At 44.0% G+C, this 22,587-nt stretch overlaps 2 protein-coding genes across 7 annotated transcripts in view; both read right to left on the bottom strand.

The window, feature by feature from the left end:
* The window catches only part of HTRA1 (HtrA serine peptidase 1), a 31,346-nt gene extending 16,804 nt beyond the window's left edge, over nt 1-14,542 (bottom strand). The window contains exons 1-2 of the mRNA XM_056494896.1: nt 14,043-14,542; nt 10-109 (exon numbers count right to left, since the gene is read on the bottom strand). Of these exons, the coding sequence (XP_056350871.1) occupies nt 10-109; nt 14,043-14,496 (554 nt within the window). The 5' untranslated portion in view covers nt 14,497-14,542. The remainder of the gene's footprint in view (nt 1-9; nt 110-14,042) is intronic.
* Nucleotides 14,543-18,835: 4,293 nt separating this feature from the next.
* Nucleotides 18,836-22,587, bottom strand: part of PLEKHA1 (pleckstrin homology domain containing A1) — a 31,530-nt gene continuing 27,778 nt past the window's right edge. For all 6 annotated transcript variants that reach the window (XM_056494866.1, XM_056494867.1, XM_056494863.1 and 3 more), the window contains one exon: nt 18,836-21,900. In XM_056494866.1, coding sequence (XP_056350841.1) covers nt 21,675-21,900 — 226 coding nt within the window. In that variant the 3' untranslated portion in view covers nt 18,836-21,674. The remainder of the gene's footprint in view (nt 21,901-22,587) is intronic.

The following is a 22,587-nucleotide window of genomic DNA, read 5'->3' as shown; positions in this document are numbered from 1 at the left end:
CTTGTTTACTTGCGAAATAATTCAATGTGAACCACAGCAGGAGCGATCTTCTCCACCACATCTGCTATAAAGTTGTATTTGTGCCTCAGGCTGTTCGGATGTTCTTGGCCTGAAATAGAAACAGAGGACATGTCATGAGTTCTTCAAGTGACTGCAGGAGGGTCATTGCAAAACACCTGAATTAAAAAAAGCTCTGAGTGGGTCTCTTTCCCTTCCTTAAAAGTCATCTGCAGCATGACCCTTGGCTCTAGATTTCCTCCCTGCTTCTCTGCACAGAGGTGGAGTGCTTTGTCCTTAGGAAAAATGATCCATGAGGCCTCCTGGTCTGGAGTGCACCCCACTGGGCCATGGGGCAGCATGGGTTCATTGCACTGTGGTGCCCAGGACGAGGCACTGGAGGAGCACAGGGCTTATTCCCTGCCTGCACCGCCCACTCTCCCTTTGTGAAAGGGATTTTGTACTCAGATGCCTCCATTGCTGCTCTCCTTTTCTGGATGGTCTACTTAGCCTGTATGCTCTCCTCAGATTTTAAACAAACGAGCTCTGTTCCTCTGCCAAAATACGCCTCCTTGCAGGGTTTTGAAGTCTCAGGCTGCTGCATTTGTAAAATGCTGAGGACACCGAGGTCCTGACCCCAGTGCAAGCCCTCAGCAGCTGCTGAGAAAGTTTAACTGGGGTGTACAAGGTTGGGTTTCCTTTCCCACTAGTGTCCCCATGCAGCCTGACCCAGCAGCCCCTGCCTGGAAGCACCTTCCACACAATCCACACAAGGCATCCTTCCCACCACTGCCCCCTGAGATGTACCAGCTCCATGGATCCCACCCTGCCTTGGAGTCACACATATAAAAATGTCCCATAAAAGTTCAGTCTGAGAATCGATTTCTCAGCTGACCACGTTTCCATTTTAACATTTTTTGTGAATGCATAAAATGAGCCACCCCCAGGGCTATAAAATAGATATAACAACACAATGGGAACACAAAGCTCTGCATTCCTGGGCAGTGCTGTAACAAAAGCTCATGGGCACTGAGTATTCAACAGGGGCCAGTGGGGTTTTCAAAAGCCACTGGATACCCAACTCCCATTGTGGCCAACAGAAAACCTGTCTGCACCAAGAGGAGTCTAAACATCCCTGGGAAAAACTCACAATTCTGACACAGCTTCTCCTCCTCAAGCAGTTCAGGGGCAAAACATTCCTGTTTAAAATTGGGAGCAGCTATGCAAATTGGGAACACCCCAAAGAATTATTCTGTATTCCCTCAGAGGCAAGAAACACCTTTTATTTCATTTCAGTTTTATCTGGTGCATCCATCTCACACAGGCACAAGCCAAGCCTGTAACAGACTTTCAGAGCAGCATTAATGTGTTGTGCTGCCCCCATCCATCTTTGCCATTTGGCTTCTAAATCCATGCAGAGATTAAAGCAATAAGCAGCTTGTGGATGCTGTAAGTCCTTTGACGGTGTAAGAGGACGATTTATTTGCAGACTCACAGGAGACCAAGGACTATCCCATAAAACCTTCCCAATACCAAAACCCTGAATGCCCTTTGCTATTGGAAAAACCAGAGAGGAAAACCATGCAAATTTTTAAGTACACATTGGAGGCAATAATGATTTGGGAACAAGATGCCACTGCTTTTAGCACTAACCAGACACTGGTTTGATTCAGGGTTGAACTGTTCTAGGTGACTTCCCAATGCCAAGCAGCACGCACTGCCCTCATGACAGGGGGGCATGCTCCACCCAAACACCATCTGTCACTCAAGAACAGGTATTTTTCTTGTTTATACCCTGTGAAACATCTCAAGGGCTTTTACATGCAGCCCATCACAGGCAGCAGCCGCAGCAGTAACCACAAAATCCGCCGTGCTGTCTCAGAAATGTTTATCTGCTTTGTGAAGCAGCAACATTGATCAGGAAACTTCTGTCCTCACCTCACTGTTTTCCTCAAGAGTATTCAGTGCTTTCTGATTTACACATCAGCTCTTGCCCTTGGGCTTTCACCCCACAGAGGCATAAGGGCTTGCTGATTGAGAAATATCAATTTACAAAATGATTAATATTCCCTACCAGAAATATTCAGTATCAAACAAGACGTGTCATTGCTGTAAAGCTGACAGTTATAACAGAGGTATTTTTGGGAAACTGCTACAATAAGAACTGCAGTTTGGAATTATCCACTTGCATTAAATAGGTGTTGGACAGATCATCAGATGGGATTAATGTGGTGCTGGGCTAGAACACCACAGGGCACTGCTGCAGCCATCAATATGCTTTTTGATCACTGCTTATAAAATGATTTCATCTCAGCTGCAATGCTGCAGACATCCAAAGGTCACATCCTGCCCTTGGGAAAAAAAAAGCTCCACAGATGAGGGAACTACACAGGCAAAACACAGCTTTTTTTCATGCCTTCAATCTTTTTTTTGCTTTTAGCTATTGAAGAAGAAAAAGGATGCCAGGCTGTACATGGTGAGACTGCTAATCCTCCACCTCAGAGCTGCCTTCCCTTGGAACTGGAGCCTACAAAAGCCAGGATTTCAGAGGCAACAGTATTTTGTCCATAATCCACCCCCTCACACAGTCCCAAACTAAATTGCAGAGTGAAAAAAAAAGTTGAGAATTTCCTACTTTGAAAAAGTTAGATAATAAATACTAATTCATGGCATACTGACCCAAAAAGCTCACAGCAGCTGTCCACGCCTGCCTATTGCTTATGTATTAGGAATTCCTGCATTGTGTAACACAGTTTTGCAACTGCTCTTGAACCACTGCCCATTCAAATGGAAAACATACCTTTTTAAAGCAAATAAACAACAGTCAATGTACTAATCTTGATTAATTAATTGATGAATATTAACGAAAAAATTCCTGTGAACTGGTCTTTATCAGCAACATAAAATCTGAAGGCTGTAGTAGAAGTATTGATACACTAAAAATACACCCAAAAAAAACCAAGCTAATTGCTCTTTGGGATTACTGAGCTACACATGGGGAGCTGAGAGCTGCACTGATCTTTCCTACAAGAAACCACCTCTGTGTGAAATCTTATCTAGGATTTGAACCCAGGCACAAACTACCATGGGGAAGCCTAAATGGAAACACCATTTCAGCATAAAAACAACAATATTACAAATTGAATTTGGGCAGATGCTCATTCCTCAACCACCACAGGGCAGCTCCCAGCCATAACCAGCCCCTGTAGAATGCAGCAGAGAATCTGAGAATTTCACCAGCTATACTTTCCTTTCCTCTCTTACACATCTATTTTCCAGCTGTGCCAATAGCTCAGGGCTTTAGTAGCAAATAAATGTTTTTGGTTTTAGTTTGGGGGAGACTTTTTTTTTGGTGGGGGTGGTGTTGTTTCGGTTTGTTCCTGAATCATTGAGAGTTGGGCTTGAATAAAGCTCCAGTTCCTAAATACCTTCAGGCTCTGATGTTCAAATCTTCCCAGACTGCTCCTCTTTCTATTTATATGCTGTGATTATTGTGTTTTGTAACGTTTTTATTGAACTATTGCACAATGCCCTAAATGCCCACAAGCATGGCTAAGAAACCTTTATTAATGACATAATAAACATGATTGTTGTGAATTCAGTTAATGACAAAAAAAAAAAAAAAAAACCCAAAATATATTTATATAGGTTAAAGGCTAAATAAGTTATAGCATGAAGAATTCCCAAGGCAACTAGTTCTTCAAGGACTTCAAAGGTGTGCTGGCTGCCAGCCCTGAAATGAGAAGGCAAGTCTCTGCCAACTGGCATTAAGAGGGCTAATAAATCAGTAAACAGAGTGCTAGGTGAGCAAGACAGAGTACCAAGCCATGAAAAAAAGCACACCCAGCTGTAAACAACTGAAGTAATTTGGTTTCATAAAGAGGAGCCAAAAAGCAAATTAAGATCTGGGTTCTGGTTAGGTCATTACTCAAAGTGGCATCGATGCAATGATGCTCACAGCTCACACATGCTGCTTTTGGTGGTTATTTTGAGCTAACCTGAAGAGATGCTTTGGAGATAGAAATCTCACCAAAGTAACCTCTCCCCTTCTGCTGGGAGCTCTGTCTGCTGCTCTGTAAGGACTTCTCTTGGCATAGAGAAGAGAGCAGGTCTCCAAACAAAGCTTTGGGCACATCTCAGACATGGGGCTTTTCCCCACCCAGTTTTCACCTGTTTTCCTCTTTTCAAAAAGGGGGTTCTGATTTCCTTCATCAGGACTGAAGTAAGGAGCAAAGTACTTGCCCCATTTGAGGGGACTTTTTGTCTTAGACATGAAGAAAGGGGAAAACAGGCACATCCCAGCAGCTCTCTGTGCCACCCTCACTGAAGGGCTGCAGTCTATGGGATAACTAAAGATATTAAACAACCCAGTCTGCAGAAAGTAGGTGATTATTTCCTCCTGCACTCACCACTTGTTTAGACTCACACAAGGGTTTGAAAGCATGGCTTGGGTTTGGGATTCTCTGCAGAACGAAACCAAAAGAGCCCCAGCACTCAGGAAACCTCTGGGCTGCCAGAACCGGTGACTACTGACACAAACCACAAACCAAGTTTTGCTTGGAGAGCTTCCACCCTCCCAAATAAAACTCCAGCCACTGGTGTTTGTACAAACTTCCATTCATGCCATATAAAAACCTTCAAACCTCTGACTATGGGGACAAAACTCCAGCAAAGGTGCTCAGCTCACTGAAAACAGAAGGATCAGCAAGTCCTGTTGGAGAGAGACAAGGAAAAATGTGGGAATCTGCTGCCACACTTTCCTTTTTTAAATTACAGAATACTGCAAGCCTAAATATTCCACTTCCTATTCAAGGATAAATTGTGTAATTCACCAAAAAAAGGGTATTATGCAATGCAAACCTAAGAAAATAAGGAACAACATTCTACGTGTCACACACAATTTGCTCAAGAGCAACTCTTAGGTCATTGGAGGGAATTTTGAGAGATCTAAACCACAGCACCTTGTTAATGCAGATGCTATTGCATCAGTTATTTTTCCTCCTGTATAATCCATGCAGAAACTCAAGACATTTCACAGATTTCTGCAAAGAAAATCTGTATTACTGTGACATCCCTAAAAGCAAAAATATTTTCATAGTGCTAAATAATGGTGGAATAAAATGCTTGAAATCTCTCCAAACAATAAACTGCACCAATCTGATCTTCACTTAAAATATTTTCTTGCAGCAAGAACCACTGCAAGATTCAAGTCAGGATTTTAAGTGAAATTGCTATTTGGCATAAATGCACATGTGCAGAGAGAAACTAAAGTCCATTTTCACCATCATAATATTTAGATGATCAATTCTTTCTTGGCAGTCTTCAACAAGGACTTTGTATTCTCCCTGCTAATCCAAAAGCAGAAACTCATTCATTTTAATCACTGATTTTAAACAAACCCCAAAGGGCTGCCAAGCTAAACAAAACAAGGAATCTACACAAAGTTCATAGAACAGAACAGCTCTCAAATTAATGGTAACACTGGACACTTTTCAGTCCAATGTGTGGTCACTCACAGAACAAAAGCACGTTTGAGTAACAAAATAAAAGTGAAAAAGTTTCATGTTTTAATTGATATTCTACTCATTCACTACTGGCCACAAATTAATGCTTTCCCTGAGAAGAGCTTGAAAGGGAAAGGTATTTATTTATAAAACAATAACATAAAGTATTTGAAGAAAATGAAATTGCAAAGCAAAGCCTTCAGAGAGCTTTGCCCAGCTTCTCTTTGGCATCCAGTACCAAGGCCATTCAGGATGTTCTTGTCACTGAAAATGGTCAATGGGCAAATTCCTCATGTAACATGCCCACAGCTTTTCTCTAGGAAGTTCCTATATCATTTCAGATTTTCATTTTTAGCCAAACAGGAACTTTTTCTACAAGGCAAAATAAGTGGGAAGTTAATCAGATACAGAATGTCTTTGCTACAACTCAGCTGCTGAATTACTTTAGTCACAGGATTGGAAGGTTCTGCTTAGAAGGAATGCCCTAGATGGATGCATCTCAGTCCAAGCTGTGTTACTCAGTCTCCATGCAACTTGTGAAAAGCAATTTGTGCTTTAGTGTCTTAAATTTAGCTCTAAAATGGACATAACCCCTCTTTTATCTGATTGGAACAATCTTGGGCTTTAGCAACCCTTGCAGAACCTCACAGGGAGAAAATATGTATATAAAAACTCTCAGGAATGCCAGAAATTCCTTTATAAACCAAGTGCACTGGCTGCCCTGCAAAACAGACTCACAGTTACAGCAGCAAGGAGCAAAAACCATCAGACTTTTGAGCTGATGAGGCTCAAAAGCAACTGGGTGTCAGCAGGGAGGGCAGGAATCCAGAGAGGAGTGACAGCTCCATCTAAAACAACAGGAAACTGCAATTCCTTCTGTAAACAGCAGCGGTGAGGTGGGAGGAGACCCAGCTTGTGCATAAACAGGCAGGAGCCCAGGGAAGGGAAGGGAAGGGAAGGGGGAAGGCAGCCCTGGGAGCAGGAACACGCCGTCCCTGCAGCAGCATTCCCATTTTAATACAATGCTGAGGGGGGCTCAGCTGAGATGACAAATTAATTGGGAGCCAGAAGCCCTGTGACAAAGGCACAGAGCTGTGGTGGCTGTGCTGGCAGTGCCCTGCACAGGCACCAGGGTGAGCATGAGCAGAGGAGGCAGGGAGATGCTCAGAAATTGAATAAAGGTGAAAAGTAATTCAGGACAAGGGCACAGAGTGCTGAGCTTGAAAATATCATCAACAGCAGCCCAGTCTGAGCTGGAAACACTAAGAAATATAAGTCAGGTAGTTATGGAAAGGAGTCTGCTCCATTTCCTGCAGACAGAGGAACAGAATATTTCAGCCAACAGGTTAAAGAGGACAATTCTCTTTTCTGCAGAAGGCTGAAAATACAACAGATGAGTCAGGAATAATTCCTCCTCTCCTTTTTTTTCCAGCCCTGCTCAGTTTGTGTCCCTTCCAAGTGGGGTCATCACCCTGCTTTACCTCCCAGCTCCAGCTCACTGCAGACAGAGAACCAGCAAAATAACATCAAAACACCCATGAAGTACCAACGACGTGGTAATTCCTATATCCCACATGTAACCAGCAGCTGTCTGAACTTGGTTATTCCTCTTAAAATTATAAACCCATTAAGATCTCATTTTAAGTATGTGAGAAACTTTCACATTGCATCTTCAGAAGAAATCCCTGCTTAAGAGAGACTTAGCTTCAACTTCCAGGAACCCTGGTATGAAGACACCAGGGAATAAAAACAAGTTCTTGTTTTCATGCTTCTTAAACTTCTCTCTAGTCTGAAAAAAAAAAAACTCTCAAGGGGAAAGCCAATAAAAAGCTTCCTAAGATGCTGCTTTTCTGCAGCTGGAGCAGGAATTGATTTCACCACTTTGCTGCAGCAGGACTTAGGAGTGAGATGGAGCTGATACAAATAAGGATCAAATCTATGGGAAAAAATAGATAGAGAACCCTCAGAACAGTAAGAAAACAGACACCACTCCTACTCTGGGGTGTTGTAATTGTACAATACATGAACACAGCAAAACTACATTGCAAAAAAGCTTAAACAGCCTGAAAAATCTGTCAGCCTTTGGCAGTATTTTCTCCATCTGTCTCAAGAATCACTCCAAGACCACCCAGATTTGTTTTAATGTAGACATCAGAAATCAGTGAGTGGCTGGGAAATGAACCTGGAGTATTGTGGATGTTCCACCACCCTACCTGGAGAGCTGCAGTGAGGGGGTGGCACTGCCAGCAGAGGCAGCCACTGTCACACAGCCCCCTGCTGCTCCTGCTGCTCCTCATGAAAGGTTTAAAGGACAGCAGGATTCAATTCCACCCTCTCAAATATGCATTTTTCAAAGATATTTAGAGTTCTAATTACTATATTCACTGCTCCCCTATAAACAGTAGCTATTTGAATATTGATATTCATATCTACACACCTATCCTTCTTTATTTTATGGACCCTCCAAGTATTTTTCATATCTATAGATGGCTTCTGCTTGCCCACTTTTAGTGTCTGAACACAAAAGAAAACAAGGGCTAGCCAAGTTCACCTTGATAGATTGAGGTCTACAGAGAGATAGAGAAAGGGCAGACATTCCAAACAGTGCCTGTGCTGTCCTGGAAAAAGGAGTGAATCATCCCTTTACCACCACAAACGTTGAAGCATGAGATTGCTGGGGGGTTGTGTTTATTTTGGGGGTGGGATGGTGGGAGGGGAGAGACTTGTTTGGGTTTCTCTTCCTTCCTACTGCTTGGTCCACCCAGTCCTTCCCTCCTCCAAGAGATTTTCTGGAGATGCAGATCGACAGACCATCGATGCTGTTAGCAGGGCAAAGCCAAAACTGCAGCCTGAAAGTTTGAGAAATAGAGTAATGGAAAAAGAAAAGTAATGGAAAATGGAGCAGCAATGCTGGCAAGGGGCAGAAAACTGAACAGGGACTCATGAAAGCTCAGTTTGCTCTCAGCTCTGCTGCTGGCTGACCTTGAGCAAATCTCTTCATCTTTCCCTGCCCTAGATTCACTGTCTGTGAAATGGGGCACTGACAGTGGTCTCTGGAAAAATATTGAGAGCTCCTCCTAATGTTACCCTCTGCTACAGAAATATTTCAAATTTTAGACCTCTAGATAACTTCTGTGCATGGCCACCAGATTTAATAAGCATTATTTTATCCATCAGTTGTCTGGCAACAAAAATATGTGCAAATCCAAGTGCTAGCAGAAACATTTCAAGGCCCATAGCTCTGTCTCACTGGGATTTCTTGCAGCAGTTCTGCAAAAGGGGATGTAGGAACTCTTCATTGCACATCCCTCTCCCATGTCTCACCAAAAAAAGGCTTTACAAGAGTGAGGAGATGGAAAAACTGAGAAATCCCAATGGGGAAAAAAATGTCAGAGACAAGAATGAGGTTTGGTTAACCAACACCACACAGAGTTTTAATGGCACTGCCAGTGACAGGGCCAGGTATCAGCCTGCTGAAAAGGCAGAGAAAATGCATCTGCTCACACATGCAACATGTATTGGCTTTGTTTTTCCACTTTTTTCCTCCAGAAACAAGCTCCTGCCACAGCACTTGTAACAAATTGCACAACCCAGCTGACCTCCAACCTTGTGCTTCACCTTATCAGTGCACCAGGGTGCCTGATATTAACCCAGAAATTCAAGAGCTGCTCTGCCTGCCTGCATAATTCATCTCCAGCTGCTAAAATATGGTAGCAAGTATCTTCTCAGTTCACTAAACTTTAAAATAACCTGTGTCCTGTCTCACAGCCTTAAGATGATATAACTCTCCTGTTACCTACAGATACAGGGTCAACATGCATTAGTATGAGATCAATTATTTTAAAGCCCTTTGATATAAGGAGACTAATATTTTAGTTCTACTCTTCTCTTTGAAGCAGGACAATCAATTTGGAAATCATAGTGACCTACATCTAGAAGGCAAAATAAAGTCTCTTATTCTACATCCTGAACACAGCCTCCAAAATAATGTCAGGTATTCACTTGGGCCCAGTTACAAAGGCAGTGGGACTCACTGCCAAGTCCAGCCAGAGATTCTAGAGGCCCCAGCAGCTTCTGGGACTGAGGAATGGCTGTATTTACAACACAAGTTAAGTTCCACAGTACCCCAGTTTCTATTTCTGACGTTGCTTTCTTTCACTCCAAGCACACGTAAATTCACATTTGAAAAATATTTTCCAGCTTCTCCTATTTCTTGGACGGCAGAGCCTGAGAGCTGCTGGGGATGTGCTGCCTCCCTCACATCCAAACTCTGCTTAACAACACTCCTGCTGCTTACTCATGGCCTCAAGTATTCCTGCCCAGTCCACAGGTACCTTTAAATTTCAAAGCCCAGAAGATGAAAGGATTGAAACTTTCCTTGTTCCAATCTGTGTTTACTGACTTGACTGTTTGAAGTCTGCAGACTGCAAAATTACTGCCTGCTCCTCAGAAAGGAAATCTAGATGTGGAGAGGGGAAAAGGTGAGTTCTTCAGACAAACCACTTCTTACAGTTGCCTCTTCTCTGAGCTGAGCACTTGGCTTTGGAAAAGCTTTTTAATCCCACACTTGGGAATTGGTTCTCTTCTGGAAAGATGTTGCTATTTATTTCCATTGCTTTCAGCTGCCTCTTCTCTCCTTCCCTCCCTCCTCCTGCTGCTGCAAAATAGACTGAGGAAAAGTTGGAAAAGAATGATGTTCAGACCACCCAAACAGCAGCTGAGGGAGGAGATGAAGTTTAGCAGCACTGGAATGCTCATTTGTGCACTCAGACCCTAAAAACCTGGTCCTCCTGGGTCATTTTTAATAGACTTGGCACGTGCCAAGTAACCTGCCAAAGTCTCCCAACACTTCTTCAGCACACAAATAATAATAATAAAACCACCACCGTGTGCCTGTTATTATCTTCTGGGAAGCAGCTGAAAGCCTTGTTCATAACAACAGTATCAACTTCCCTCTTGATAAATATCTGGCTGTGTTCCCAAGCTGCACAGATTTCCTGGCTGAGTTTGTCTCCCTGCCCCATTCCTGGTTCCTGCCAGGCTCAGCAGTGCCAGCCCATCAGCACCATCAGGCTCAGGAATGCAGGCAGGTCCATCTCCCTCCCATCCTCTGCTGCCCTGAGCTCACTCTTAGGCTGCCTCAGAAGGACTCAGTTAATGACAAATGGGTTATTGACTGCAGAGGTCCTTTCCTCCTGCCAGATAATTACACAGAGACACTTGGATGCAGTTTTGCCTGCTGCATTTCAAAACAGGCAGCCACTTCAGTCAAGAAACTGATTTTTTTTTTTTTTTGCTTCCCCCTTCCTATCTCCAGAACTATGAAACTGGGTGATGAGGTAGCAAAATCTGTATCTCAGTGATACAGAGCTTTCTAGACTGAGAGTTAACCCTCACCTCTGCCTCCTCCCCAGACAATCAAACTGCAATGATCTGATTAATCTAAGCCGTAAGAGCTCCCACCAAACCCCAGATGTGACATCATGGTGTGGGCATGCCTGGGACAAGTGTGAGCCACCTGTGACAGATGCCAGCAAGCTGAGGGCTGCTGAGCTCACTAGGATACCACATTAGACATAGTAAACCTAATACAAATATGAAAACATATAAAACCAGCTCAAAACCAGGCAGAAAATATCTAGAAATGGAGAACAACCACAAGGAACGTTCCTCCTTGGGTTAATGAGGAAAGGACAAATCCAGGTTAGTTTATATTTTACAGTGTGAAGAGCACTACATGAAGAGAAGGACACGCTGCCCCAAAACTCCTGCCAACACTTGTGGGAAAAATGAGGAAGGGAATAAAGCCTGGTTTAAGTTGTATGCTGAGCATTCCTTCCTTGGTCAGCAGGAGGGATTTAAGGCCACCAAAAACATATTTACAGAAGAAAAAGAAAACATCCTCCCAGCATGCTGCACCTCACCACTGAATATTGAGGTCTCGTGGCACTGACCTCACTCCTGGGTGTGGGATTCTTACACAGCCACAGTTTCTGCCCAGAGGACATTCACCTTCTCTCTGAGCATTTGTATTTTCAGTGGTATCAACATCCAGAGCTGCACCAGCACGGGCTCTGAACATCCTCTGGCAGTGTCTCTCATGCTCTGATGGAAAGGGAAGATTTTAGTGCCAGCTGCAGCTCAGGAGCCCTGCCCAGGCAGAAAGGGCACAGCAGGGTAGCACTGGTCATGCTGCCCATGGCCACAGCACAGCTGGACACTGCTGGGAAGAGACTGAGTTTTTTAAGGCTCATTTTGCAGAGGGAATCATCCCCCTTATGCACACAGACCCAGAGCAACCTGCTCCTCCTACTGCACCCTCACAAACACATCTGTGATTTGAAGAGATTCCCTGGGAATCACTAATGGACAAAAACAGCACTGGGAGGGGACTGTGGCAGATGAAAACTGAAAATTACAAAGTTTTACTTTATTTTAAGCAATATACACATCGTTGTACTTGACCAGCTATTGAAATAGTGTGAAGTTTAAAAACAACAACAAGAAGTGCTTCCCAAACACTTTCTCTATGCTCCCATCCCTTTGCTTCCCTGTGCTGTTGCATTGTATTGACCAAATTATTTACACGGGTGTGTCACTATGAAAAAACGGCTAGAGAGAACTCAGTCTTCTTTAGGTAGAGAAAGCACTCCTGATGATGAACTCAAAATAAAATCGAAAATTAACTAATTTAAGGAGCCAAATATTAGGCAATGTTTTTTCAAACATTGATTCAAGCACTTTACAGCTTACTCTCCACTCCTTTTTATTTCAGGTTCTTTACATATGAAAAAAAAATCCTTTGCTGGTAGCAACGTTTGCCCTCATCCAGGGACAAACATGTGCTACTGGTTGATTTCTCCAGCACTTTCTTTTTGTTCCAGAGGTGCAACAGGGCAAAATGATTGTATGGAATTACTCCTGATGGATCTACAACAGCAGGGCTTTCCCAGACAGGGACTCTGTGCAGCCTGTGCATTTTCTCTACCCCCCACCAGAGGCACGTATTGCTTCCAGCTCAAACACAGCCCCAATTCTGCAAACGATCAGCAGAAAAGGCAGAGAAAACAATATTGGTTTCATGAATCCAGAATAAAAATCACAAGGCATTGTCTTAACACTGGGCATCAGGAAACTGTGGCATGAAAAGTTTGATTGTCTCCAGTGTCAGCAAATGCCAGCAGCGTGCCATGGAGCACAACACAGCTTTGACACTGATGGGACAACCAGGGATACAAAAAATTGATTGTGTGGACACCAAAGCTGCAAGCTTGATCTGTAGGCTGTACACACAGCCATTATACATCAGAATGTTTTTCTGCTGGAGAGATGATGGCTAAGTGTAGAAAAAGATGTGTTTTAAAAGGAAGGAAGTCCAGAAGTTATATAGTTTATACCAAAAGAATTAATCCTCGCTAAAACAGCACTGACTTACTAAAAAGTGACGGCCACTTCAGAAATAAAGCCTTAATTCATGCTAATTTTTACACATTACCCCCTAATGGTGCTGGATGGCTTGGAAGGGATGCACACGCTCGGCTTACGAGGTTTAATCCAGCCTGCATTAGGGGCTGCATCTTGTGACGATCATCCCCTGCTTATCCCAGCACGGCTTTGCCCCGCTCTGTCACATCCTGCACCCACAGCTCCTACCGCTCCGAGCACTTCTCCGGCATGAGAGCCGCTCCAGCTGCCGAGGCACCGTTTCGTAACCCGGCAATGCCCTTTTACACCGTTCACAAATAATTCGCATCCGTCCTGCAGCTCCGAGTACTCACATTACATTCGGTTTGACTGCACTGACAACTAAAGAATGTTCATGAAGTGCCTCGCATTGTTACTTATCGGCGGCCATCTCCATCCTCAAAAAAAAAAACTCAATAAAAACAAACACAAAACTCTAGACGGAGCTTAACACGCTGTTATCAGGCTTCTCCCTTTCCAGCAAGTCTTTTATTAATCAGAGCGCATCTGCTAAGCCGGGCCAAGGCAGGCAGCAGCCTGCTCTGCCCACTCCTTTGCTCCATCACATCTGAGCGGCTCCTGCATTCCTGCCTTTATTCCCCGGGGCATTTCCCTGTGACAAAGCACCGGCACGGGAACGCGCTCGAGTTAATTCTCCAAACTTTGCTGCAGCCGCACAGCCGGCCCCGGGTCAGCAGCCGTACCCGCTGCTGAGGGTTTGCAGCAGTTTCCCCCAGTTTCCAGCCCGGCATCACCCCTCTGGGGTTGGAAATAAGTTTAAGCTGGGTACACTTGGCAGCCGCTGCCAAATCGCATTCCTGCTTCGCTTTCTCGCTGAGCTGGAGCGCCCAGCTTGAGCAGCGGCTAAACCTCGTCTCCAGCTCCTCTCCGCGGTCCCTCCTTCCCGGGGAGCCGCGTCCCGCCCCGGCATGAGGATGATGGGGCCGGGGAACCACATCACGACCCGGCATGGGGATGATGGGGCCGGGGAACAGTGTCCCGACCCGGCATGAGGATGATGCGGCCGAAGCCCCGCGCTTCCCCCCGCACCCCGGGCCATCCCCCGCGCATCCTCACCCTGGCCGCAGGCTCCGCGCTGGATGGCGATGATGGGCGGCTGCCGGAGGCGCTCTGCCCGGCGGCTGGCAGCCCGCAGCTGGCAGTGGCTGGCGTAGGTGACCGCATCGCTGCCGCACACGGGCTCGCTGCTGGTGCACTGGCAGCGCCCCGCCGCCGCCCGCTTGCGCACGGTGGCCGAGACGGGCACGGCTCCGGGCGGCACCACGCACTGCAGCCCCTCTCCGCAGGGCGGCCCCGAGCCCCCGCACGCCTCGCCCTCCTCCGCCCCGCACACCCGGCAGCAGCCGCAGGCGTCCAGCACGGGCCCGCCGGGACAGGCTGCGGGCAGCGCCGGGCAGCGCGACCGGTCGCAGCGCTCGGGGCAGACGGGCTGCGGAGCGGCCAGCAGCACGGAGGGCAGCACGGAGGGCAGCAGGGCCGCCAGCAGCAGCGTCCAGCCCCGCAGCGGCATCGCGGCGGCTCCGGGGCGGCGAGCGCGGTGAGCGCGCCGGGGGCCGGGAGGGCGCTTTAAGGAGAGACGCGGCGGGGCGGGGCGGGACCGCGGGCACGGCCCCCCCGGGCTGGGACACCCACACCGCCCCCCGGGACAGAGACACCCCCCCGGGACAGAGACATCCCCCCGGGACAGAGACATCACCCCCGGGATAGAGACATCCCCCCCGGGACAGAGACACCCCCCTGGGACAGAGTCATCCCCCCGGGACAGAGACATCCCCCCCGGGACAGAGACATTCCCTCCGGGGGTCCGGCGCTGCGGGGAAACTTGGTGCTGAAAACACCGCAATCGCGATTAAAATCGAGGGAAAGGCTGATAACGCGCTGCTGCAAACAGGGGAAGGGGGTGCGAACGCTTCCTCATCTCAGGAATTACGGGAAAGCAACCCAAAGTAAGCGCTGATAACGTTTCCAGTTGATAAGAGGATTGGGGGAGCGCGGCGCCGGTGCCCGGGTGGGAATGAAGCGATAAATCCATTGTATGTAAATGGATGTATGCAAACATCAGGCATCCCCACCGGGAATGCCCGGTATTCCCGTGAGATTCCCGGTACCCGAGGGACGAGAGGAAGGATGCTCCCCACCCTCTGCTCGGCCCCGCGCTTCACCCGCGATGCTCAGAGCCGCAGGGCGAGGTGGATACCAGCAATTAGCAGAAGGTTAATCAACCGGAATAATAATTAGGAAAGAAAAAAAAAAAAAAAAAAAGTCGTTTTCCACCATCCCATAGGCAGACTGATCCCATTTATCCGGCAGCTGGGCACCGGCCAGAACCTATGGACAGCAGCCTCTCTGCCATCTGCTCTCTGGGCACATACAAGGTGCTCTGAAAGGAGATTTAATTACAACCAAGTGCCCTCCGAGGGACAGGGAATCCCTGCCAAAGCTGAGAGGGAACGGTTTAAAAGAGCTGGAAAAATGCAAAGCCAATTTATTTTTTTTTTTTTTTTAATTATAAGCCGATTAAACTTCTGAACTCACTCCCAATCTATAATTATTCAAGTGTACCTTTATCAGGCGCCGATAACCAAGAAGCTAATGAACTTTACAACCCATTAGGCAAGAGGAAATGCTGTTAACTGTTAGATGAGCTGCGACTAAGGAGTTGAACTTGTCAGCAACTACCTTAATACAAAATAATTCAAAATATCTTCCCCTAGGAAAAGTTTAGCAACGAGACACTTGAGCAGGTAGAAGCAGCGTCCAAGCACCAGAATTCAAATTGTTCCAGGGAACAACATAAAAACTTATCAAACTTATTAAACTGTTGGTTAGTACCTGAAGCTTGGAAACCACGTATATTCCAACGTTCTCAGTTAAAGTTCCAGTGTGAACTCTTTACATCTGCAGTTTTCCAAAAACTTCTACACTCTGCAAGAAAGAAATTTCAGGAGAATCATCTGATTTCAGAAGTGACCCAACAGTAAAACTGAACAATTAACAGAAAACTGTCTTAATATTAAAATAATTTTTGTTAACAAGTCTAAGAAAAAGCAAAGAAAATATTAAAAGTTAAATAAACAAGTTAGAAATCTTTAAAAAAAAAATACATATATATCCTCCTCTATATATATATATATGGGGGACATATATATATATATATATATATATCCATATATAATCTGTTTATATATAGATAGATATCATGGCAAAATATTTCCAAGTAATTAATTATCCATTGCTTATTGACTACTTTTAATAGGCTTTGGGGGTTTTATAAGCTTGGCGGTTTTTTTGGCTTGGGTTTTGCCCCTTCTTAAATAAAGACAAGTCTTTAAGGAAAGGTGATGAGCTTTCAGCAAGAAACAAACAACAACTCCCACCAAACAAAAAAAGCCCAAACCCATTAACACTCCCCTCCACCCACCACCCCCCCCCCAAAAAAAAAAGGTTCATCAAAGATCTCAAACTCCTATTTGGAAGCAGGAGCAAAATATTGCTGTGGGGTTTCATCCTCCCAGGAAGGCTCTCTGCTCTCCTCTCACATTGCTGTGGTCAGATAACTTACTGCTCGAAGCCACTGGAGCCTTATCTCACAAGCAGGAAAAAAATCACAGCAGTGGGAAAGCTCCAGGGTCTGCCATCCTCTCTCCATGGATGATTGTGTCTCTTTTTATCTTTATCTTTGTGGTTGTTCTAGAGAGCAAAGGTGTACAATATATTTTTTTTAACACATCATCCAGCACTATCTGCTTCAAACTCTTTTTGGTAAGAATGTACATCTTTTGCTTATTAAAAACATAGTATTTTATGATATTAATTTTATAGTTGTCATGTAGGCACACAACATCTGAATATAAACGTCTTGCTTTCCAGAATAACTGAGCTAAATCTTTGGGGAGGTTAATGAATTAGCTGATTGAAAAATAGATTTGTTAATTGTCTATCTGGTGTGGGCACAAATGCCTTAGACCTGACAGGCACTGCACACCCCACAATTATAATTTCTCCTCCAGCTGACACAGAACAGTTCCCCAAGTCAGCAGACATTAACCACCAGAAAGCCAAAAACGGGTCTGAAAAACACACTCCAGAGTCTCAGAGCTAAAATACCTCATCTCCTACTTTTCAAAAGGAACTGGGTGACAGGAGGCTCCACCTAGAGATCACACGCTAGAAATTCTCCTGGAGGAGTGGAAGTGTGGACACTGCTGTCAGGGATCCAGGGATGCTGTGCCACCCCGCCCTGCAATGTGACCCCAGAGCACCTGGGCACACACGGAAAGGGGGAGTAAAGAATGAAAAAAGGGCACACTTGGTCAGAGAAAAAAGGGAAAGTCTGAGTCTAGAAGGGTCAGAAAAGAGGAAGAAGGAGGTTTGGGAAGGCTGGAATGCTGATAGTCTGAGCAAACTCTAACATCTTGGACTTGGCAGAAAGTTTTCTAGCTTTATTCTGTCTGCTTGCTTCATGCCTTAATGGTTTCCTCTCAGGTTTTCTGGGGAAAAAGTGTAACACCCCTACTCCCACCTCCCAAAAACCCACTTTAACATAAGAGAAATCTTACAAAAACTTAAAGAAAAAACAAACCCTTTTTTTTTAAAAAAAAAAGCCATCGCTTTGAAAGAGAATGGCTTCAAACCAGGAAATTTAAAACTCCACGTTCTTTTCCTGATATAATCTAGCCCTGGTGCTTGAGAAGCATTAACTGGTGGCATAATTTACCAACTAAATGAACCATCAGGGTGTCTTTTGTAAAGGCTGACACGAAGCCAAGCGACCTGCCCCAAGAAACAATTGCTAATCTGCACCGAGCGTGTCTCTGTGGTCAGGTGGCATTTCCTTCCTGTCGCAGGGCAAACCTACCAGCAGGAGCGCACGTAGCACACTGCAGTGTAAAACAAGCGCTGAAACTTTGTCATTTACAGAAAACAAACCCTCTGCTCTGCCAGCTCTGCCACCCCTCTGGTGAGCGAAGGTGACTCAGGTGTCCCCATGCAGTGCGACAGAGTGGCTTGAATTCTTGCAGGATGCGCTCACAGCGCAGCCTGATATGCCAAATTCCACTCGTTTGAAATGCAAATCCTAATTACAGTGTCAAAAGTGACACTTGGAAGGGCAGGGTTCAACAACTACTACACCATTAGCCTTCACAAATTAGTTTCTTCTCCACAGAGGTTGCACCGAAAATCTCAAGTGAAAAATCCAGGCAGACACAACTCACAGGGTTTGAGTTTTCCAGAGAGCTGCCTTCAGAATTTTACTATTTCACTTCACCTCCGAAGGGCTCTCAGCAGCTCACTGGCTTGGAGCATCAAATTTCTAGGCTGTTCTACAGAGTTCAGATGACTATTAGGACATTAAATGAAACTGTTAAAATGTAAAACTACACACAGCACAGAGGGCTTTACTGCTTTAATTTCAACATTTAGACTAAAATTCCCCAGCCAATAGTTCCCCTTCATTTCTTCCCTCTCACCTTTATTTAAAATAGAATGGTTAGAACGACAGTAATATTTCTGTTCCACACCTTCGGAGTGTACATAAAAGGTGCATTCTGCAATTTCTCCATCTATTACAATACTTACTATAAAACCTAAAAAATACTAGTTAAAAAAAAAAAAAAAAAAAAAAAAAAGAGCAAAAACTAAACACAAAACAAAACAAACAAAAAAAGACACCCAGCCTCAGTCCAGAGACTTAACAACTGGAGTTTCCAGATCAGTTTTTAAGTATGAAATACACTTTAAAAGCAAATTAGTGCTAGATTTGACTGATTCTTAAAGCTGGAGTGTGACCCCTAGGTGGTGCTGACATCCTGATATTCCACGAAGTTAAGGAATATTCCACTTTGTTAAAACTGTATCCTAGAGCATCACCCCTCAGCAGGTGCCCCCAGGAAAGTGCACTGCAGTCAGCAGTTCCATTTTCTGGAAATATTTTATTTTAACACAGTGGGTTTAAATCTGTAGACATACAGAATAACTTGGTTTCCTCTTCAGTGAAGGGGCAGAGTGCACAGCCAGGTGGTGGCAGTGGAATCTGGGTAATTGTGTCCAGTTAGTATTTCAGGAAAGCATCTCTGAGAGAGAACCCTTCTGATCCATCAGAATAAAGAAGGAAAATTCACATTACATTTCCTTCCCCTGGGATGCTTTTCCATCAATATCCCTTGCATAATATGTAAAACCTCCAGAGAAGAAACTGAGAACAGCACAAGAAAATCAGCTCAGTCTGTTCAATTTCATTCTTAGGCTACACAACCTGATTAGATTTGAAGATGCTATGGCTGGATAAAGGACAATCTGACCTCTTGCATGCTGAAAAAGAATATATTGCTCTGATCAAATACTGTCATGGTACAAAGAAACTCAACCAGATGTTATTTTAAGTTACCCAAACTGATTTATTGACAATTTAAATGTGACGTATTTACAGCACTGTTTCTAAAATAATTTAACAATTTTCATAGATTTATAAAAGTACTGATAAATAGGAGACCCTGACAGTGACCAACCACAACTATTTCCCTATGCTACTGAACTACAACAGTAGTTCATTTCTTTTTTTCGTTTTTCTCTTTTTCCCCTCTTTGTAAGTCCCATAATGGAGCTGCTTTACCTCCACCCAATGTGTAAAATTGCCAATACCAAAATATAATAAAATGACCATGCAGTGTGAAAGCTGTACCAGAGCAAGTGATTTCAGATGTTAGACTACAGTAAAAATGTTACAATGCAAAGTGTCTTCCACACAGAATGTACTTGTGAAAAAATAAGCTTTTGAAGAGCTAATGGTTTATTTTTATAGAAATTAAAACCTACAATACTAGTACAGACATTTACAGTAATTTCCAATTCTGTGCTAGTTTTCACATATATCTAAAGTCAAACAAAACCAGTAATTTACAGACACCACTGCCTTAAGACAGTGGTTAGTTAGCTTATGGATAAAAAAAAAAAAATAAACCAAAACCAAAAGAAGGTGCTGATATAATTTAAGATTTTGAAATTAACTATATTCCATTCTTACATGACACCAATTATTCTGTCCTGGGATCAACAAATTGCTGTGGTAAAGCCATCCATATCTCTCAAGCAGGAAGTCAGTTTGGAAGTAGGAGAGAAGATGGACTTTCCTGATATGTATCTTAGGTTCCAGTAGACAAAAAGTCTCACAAAGCTGGACAATCGGGATCACAGTAAGAGCAGCATGAGATATTTGTGGGGTTGGGATTAAAGCAAACATTTTTTTCCAAAAATGATGAAAAGTACACACCATCTAATCCAATACTTGAAATGTAAAGGTTCTCCTCGCTGGCATCACTGATGCCCCATTAACACAATGTACACAAACAACAAATACTCACTTTTTAAGAACACATATTGCACAGCAGTGGGTGCAACACCAGAACACTGGTACCCCTGGCATAAATCTTGTTTTAAAGAGCTGTTTCAAACTATGCTATCCAGAGCAACTCCAAGCCAACGCTCAAACCCAGTAAGAATGGTCTGTGTACATCACTAACCCAAAAGTGTTTCAACAGTGTGAGAGAAAACACAGGCACTTCAGATTCTTAGTGCACCAAAAGTTATAGGCCACGATTGCAGGACTAGGAACAGTTCAGTACCAATAACACAACTAGAGGAGCTCTTCCACTGATCAATACAGGAACAAGAACTGTTCACAAAGCACTGGGAAAGAAATCATTCTCAAAACAGTAACCAAACAATTAACATTTAAACATTTAAGAAAACATAATTGCTGCAAAGCCTAATGTAACACAACATAAACCCTACTTAGTTAAAAAGACCTAAAGTGTCCAAATTCCAAAGTCCAAATTCTCTTCTCCCCGCCTCCAAAACACCACTACATGCAGTCCACGGAAACCCAAATGTGCAAAAAGTTATAACCCACCTTTAGGAGTGCATCAAAAATAGGCTGACTATTCAAAATATTATTTTAGTGGAAATTTTACAGCACCATAACTAGAATTCCAAGGGAGTTCAGAATTCTTGTTCTGATAACAAATCAGTTGACACTGTTGATCGTAAAGAACAGAAAAAACATTTTGTGCATTTCCTGGTATCCGAAAGTCACGGAGAGAAAATATTCTTATATATGCCTAAAATCTTACTGTAGTTTAAGATGAAATTAAATAATCACATTTGTTGGCAACAAGTTCTCCAAAACAGAGCATTAGTTGCAAATTTAGTGAATCTGCCAGATTAGGAATTAGAAGTTGCTGGTATCTTGCTTACTTGCAGAAGTTTGTTTTTTTTTTTAATGCCTTTTGGGTCGGGTTTTTTTTTCCTAAACTGTGCAGTTTGGCCCCTCCCTAGTAAGTGATTTACTATCAGGCTTTGAGAAAACACCTAAGGTCCATCTCTGACCCTCAGCTGAAAGGCAACACACAAACACATTATATATACCCATGTGTGCACAGGAACACACACACATATATATAACAGCAGTGCTCCAGTTGGTTTTTTTTTGTTTTGTTCTCATTTCCTGGAATTTTCTTTGGTTCAAAGTCCAAGCAAGGAAATTAAAGGACCGAACAAATGGATCATTCTCCAAACACTTCCATCCCTACACATCACTGACTGGAAGGCTTGCATCATCCAGATCCACAAGGCCAGGATCCTGTTCCTGAGTGCCATTTTTGCTCCGGGGTTCCCAGGGGCCCCGTTCAGTCACTTTGGAAGTTGATTCTCTTGGAGCGACAGCCTGGATCTTGTAGCTCCTTGGCCTGGCCTTGGTAAAAGACTCGTGAAATCCTCGCTTCTCCAAGGCAGAGGGTTTGGGGTGAGGGGCTGGGACCACAGGGCTGCTGGGAGGGGCTGTGGAATGTGAGCTGCCTGCGGCTGGGCCGGCAGCACGGACAGCATGGCCGGGCTCGGGAGAAGGCTCGGGATGCTCCTGGAAAAACAACGGAAATGTGTCAGGTGAAGTCGCTGGTGTCACGTTGGAAAGATGCAGTTTCAGATTTCACACTCACAAAGAAAAAAAAAAAACAAAAAAAAAAACCAAAACAAAACAAAAAAAATCGAGACAGAAAATACACAAAGCGAAGCATCAGCCACGGCAGCAGGAGGCAGGTGCTTTCTCGAGGCACTGCTTTACTGAGTGTGAGCTCACAGCAGGATGTGACAGCACATCAGCTGCTGCATTGAATGGAATTAAACTCCTAAATCAAGCACAGCAGCTATGTAGACTTTATAGTATAGTCCAGCAAACTGAGGCTCCTTATTTTACTAAGATAAATAACTTCTTGAAAATGCACACTTTAAAGACCATTGAAAAGTCACATCTTTCCAAAAGAAAAATGTATTTAGACCTATTCATATAAATCAAGCACTTGTATCCTGAATCCTGAAGTAATGCACATTTTACTGTTCTCTCTTCTTGGGACACCAAATCTTCTCCATTTCTCCCAAGGACCAAACAAAAATTTTAAGATATCAAGACTACATAAATATTTCCAAAGTTAATGACATAGAAAATAATCTGATACTTAAGCTACTCCTTTCATTCAAGTTCTTTTGTGTTTATTATCATCATTCTGCTGACCTTTATATAACTGTCAAATTAATCTTCCACCATTTA

This window comes from Oenanthe melanoleuca, chromosome 6 (genome assembly GCF_029582105.1).
Source record: "Oenanthe melanoleuca isolate GR-GAL-2019-014 chromosome 6, OMel1.0, whole genome shotgun sequence".
In the NCBI taxonomy this organism is placed as follows: Eukaryota; Metazoa; Chordata; class Aves; order Passeriformes; family Muscicapidae; genus Oenanthe; species Oenanthe melanoleuca.
Note: the sequence above shows the minus strand (reverse complement) of the source record. Positions and strands in the feature narration are given on the sequence as shown.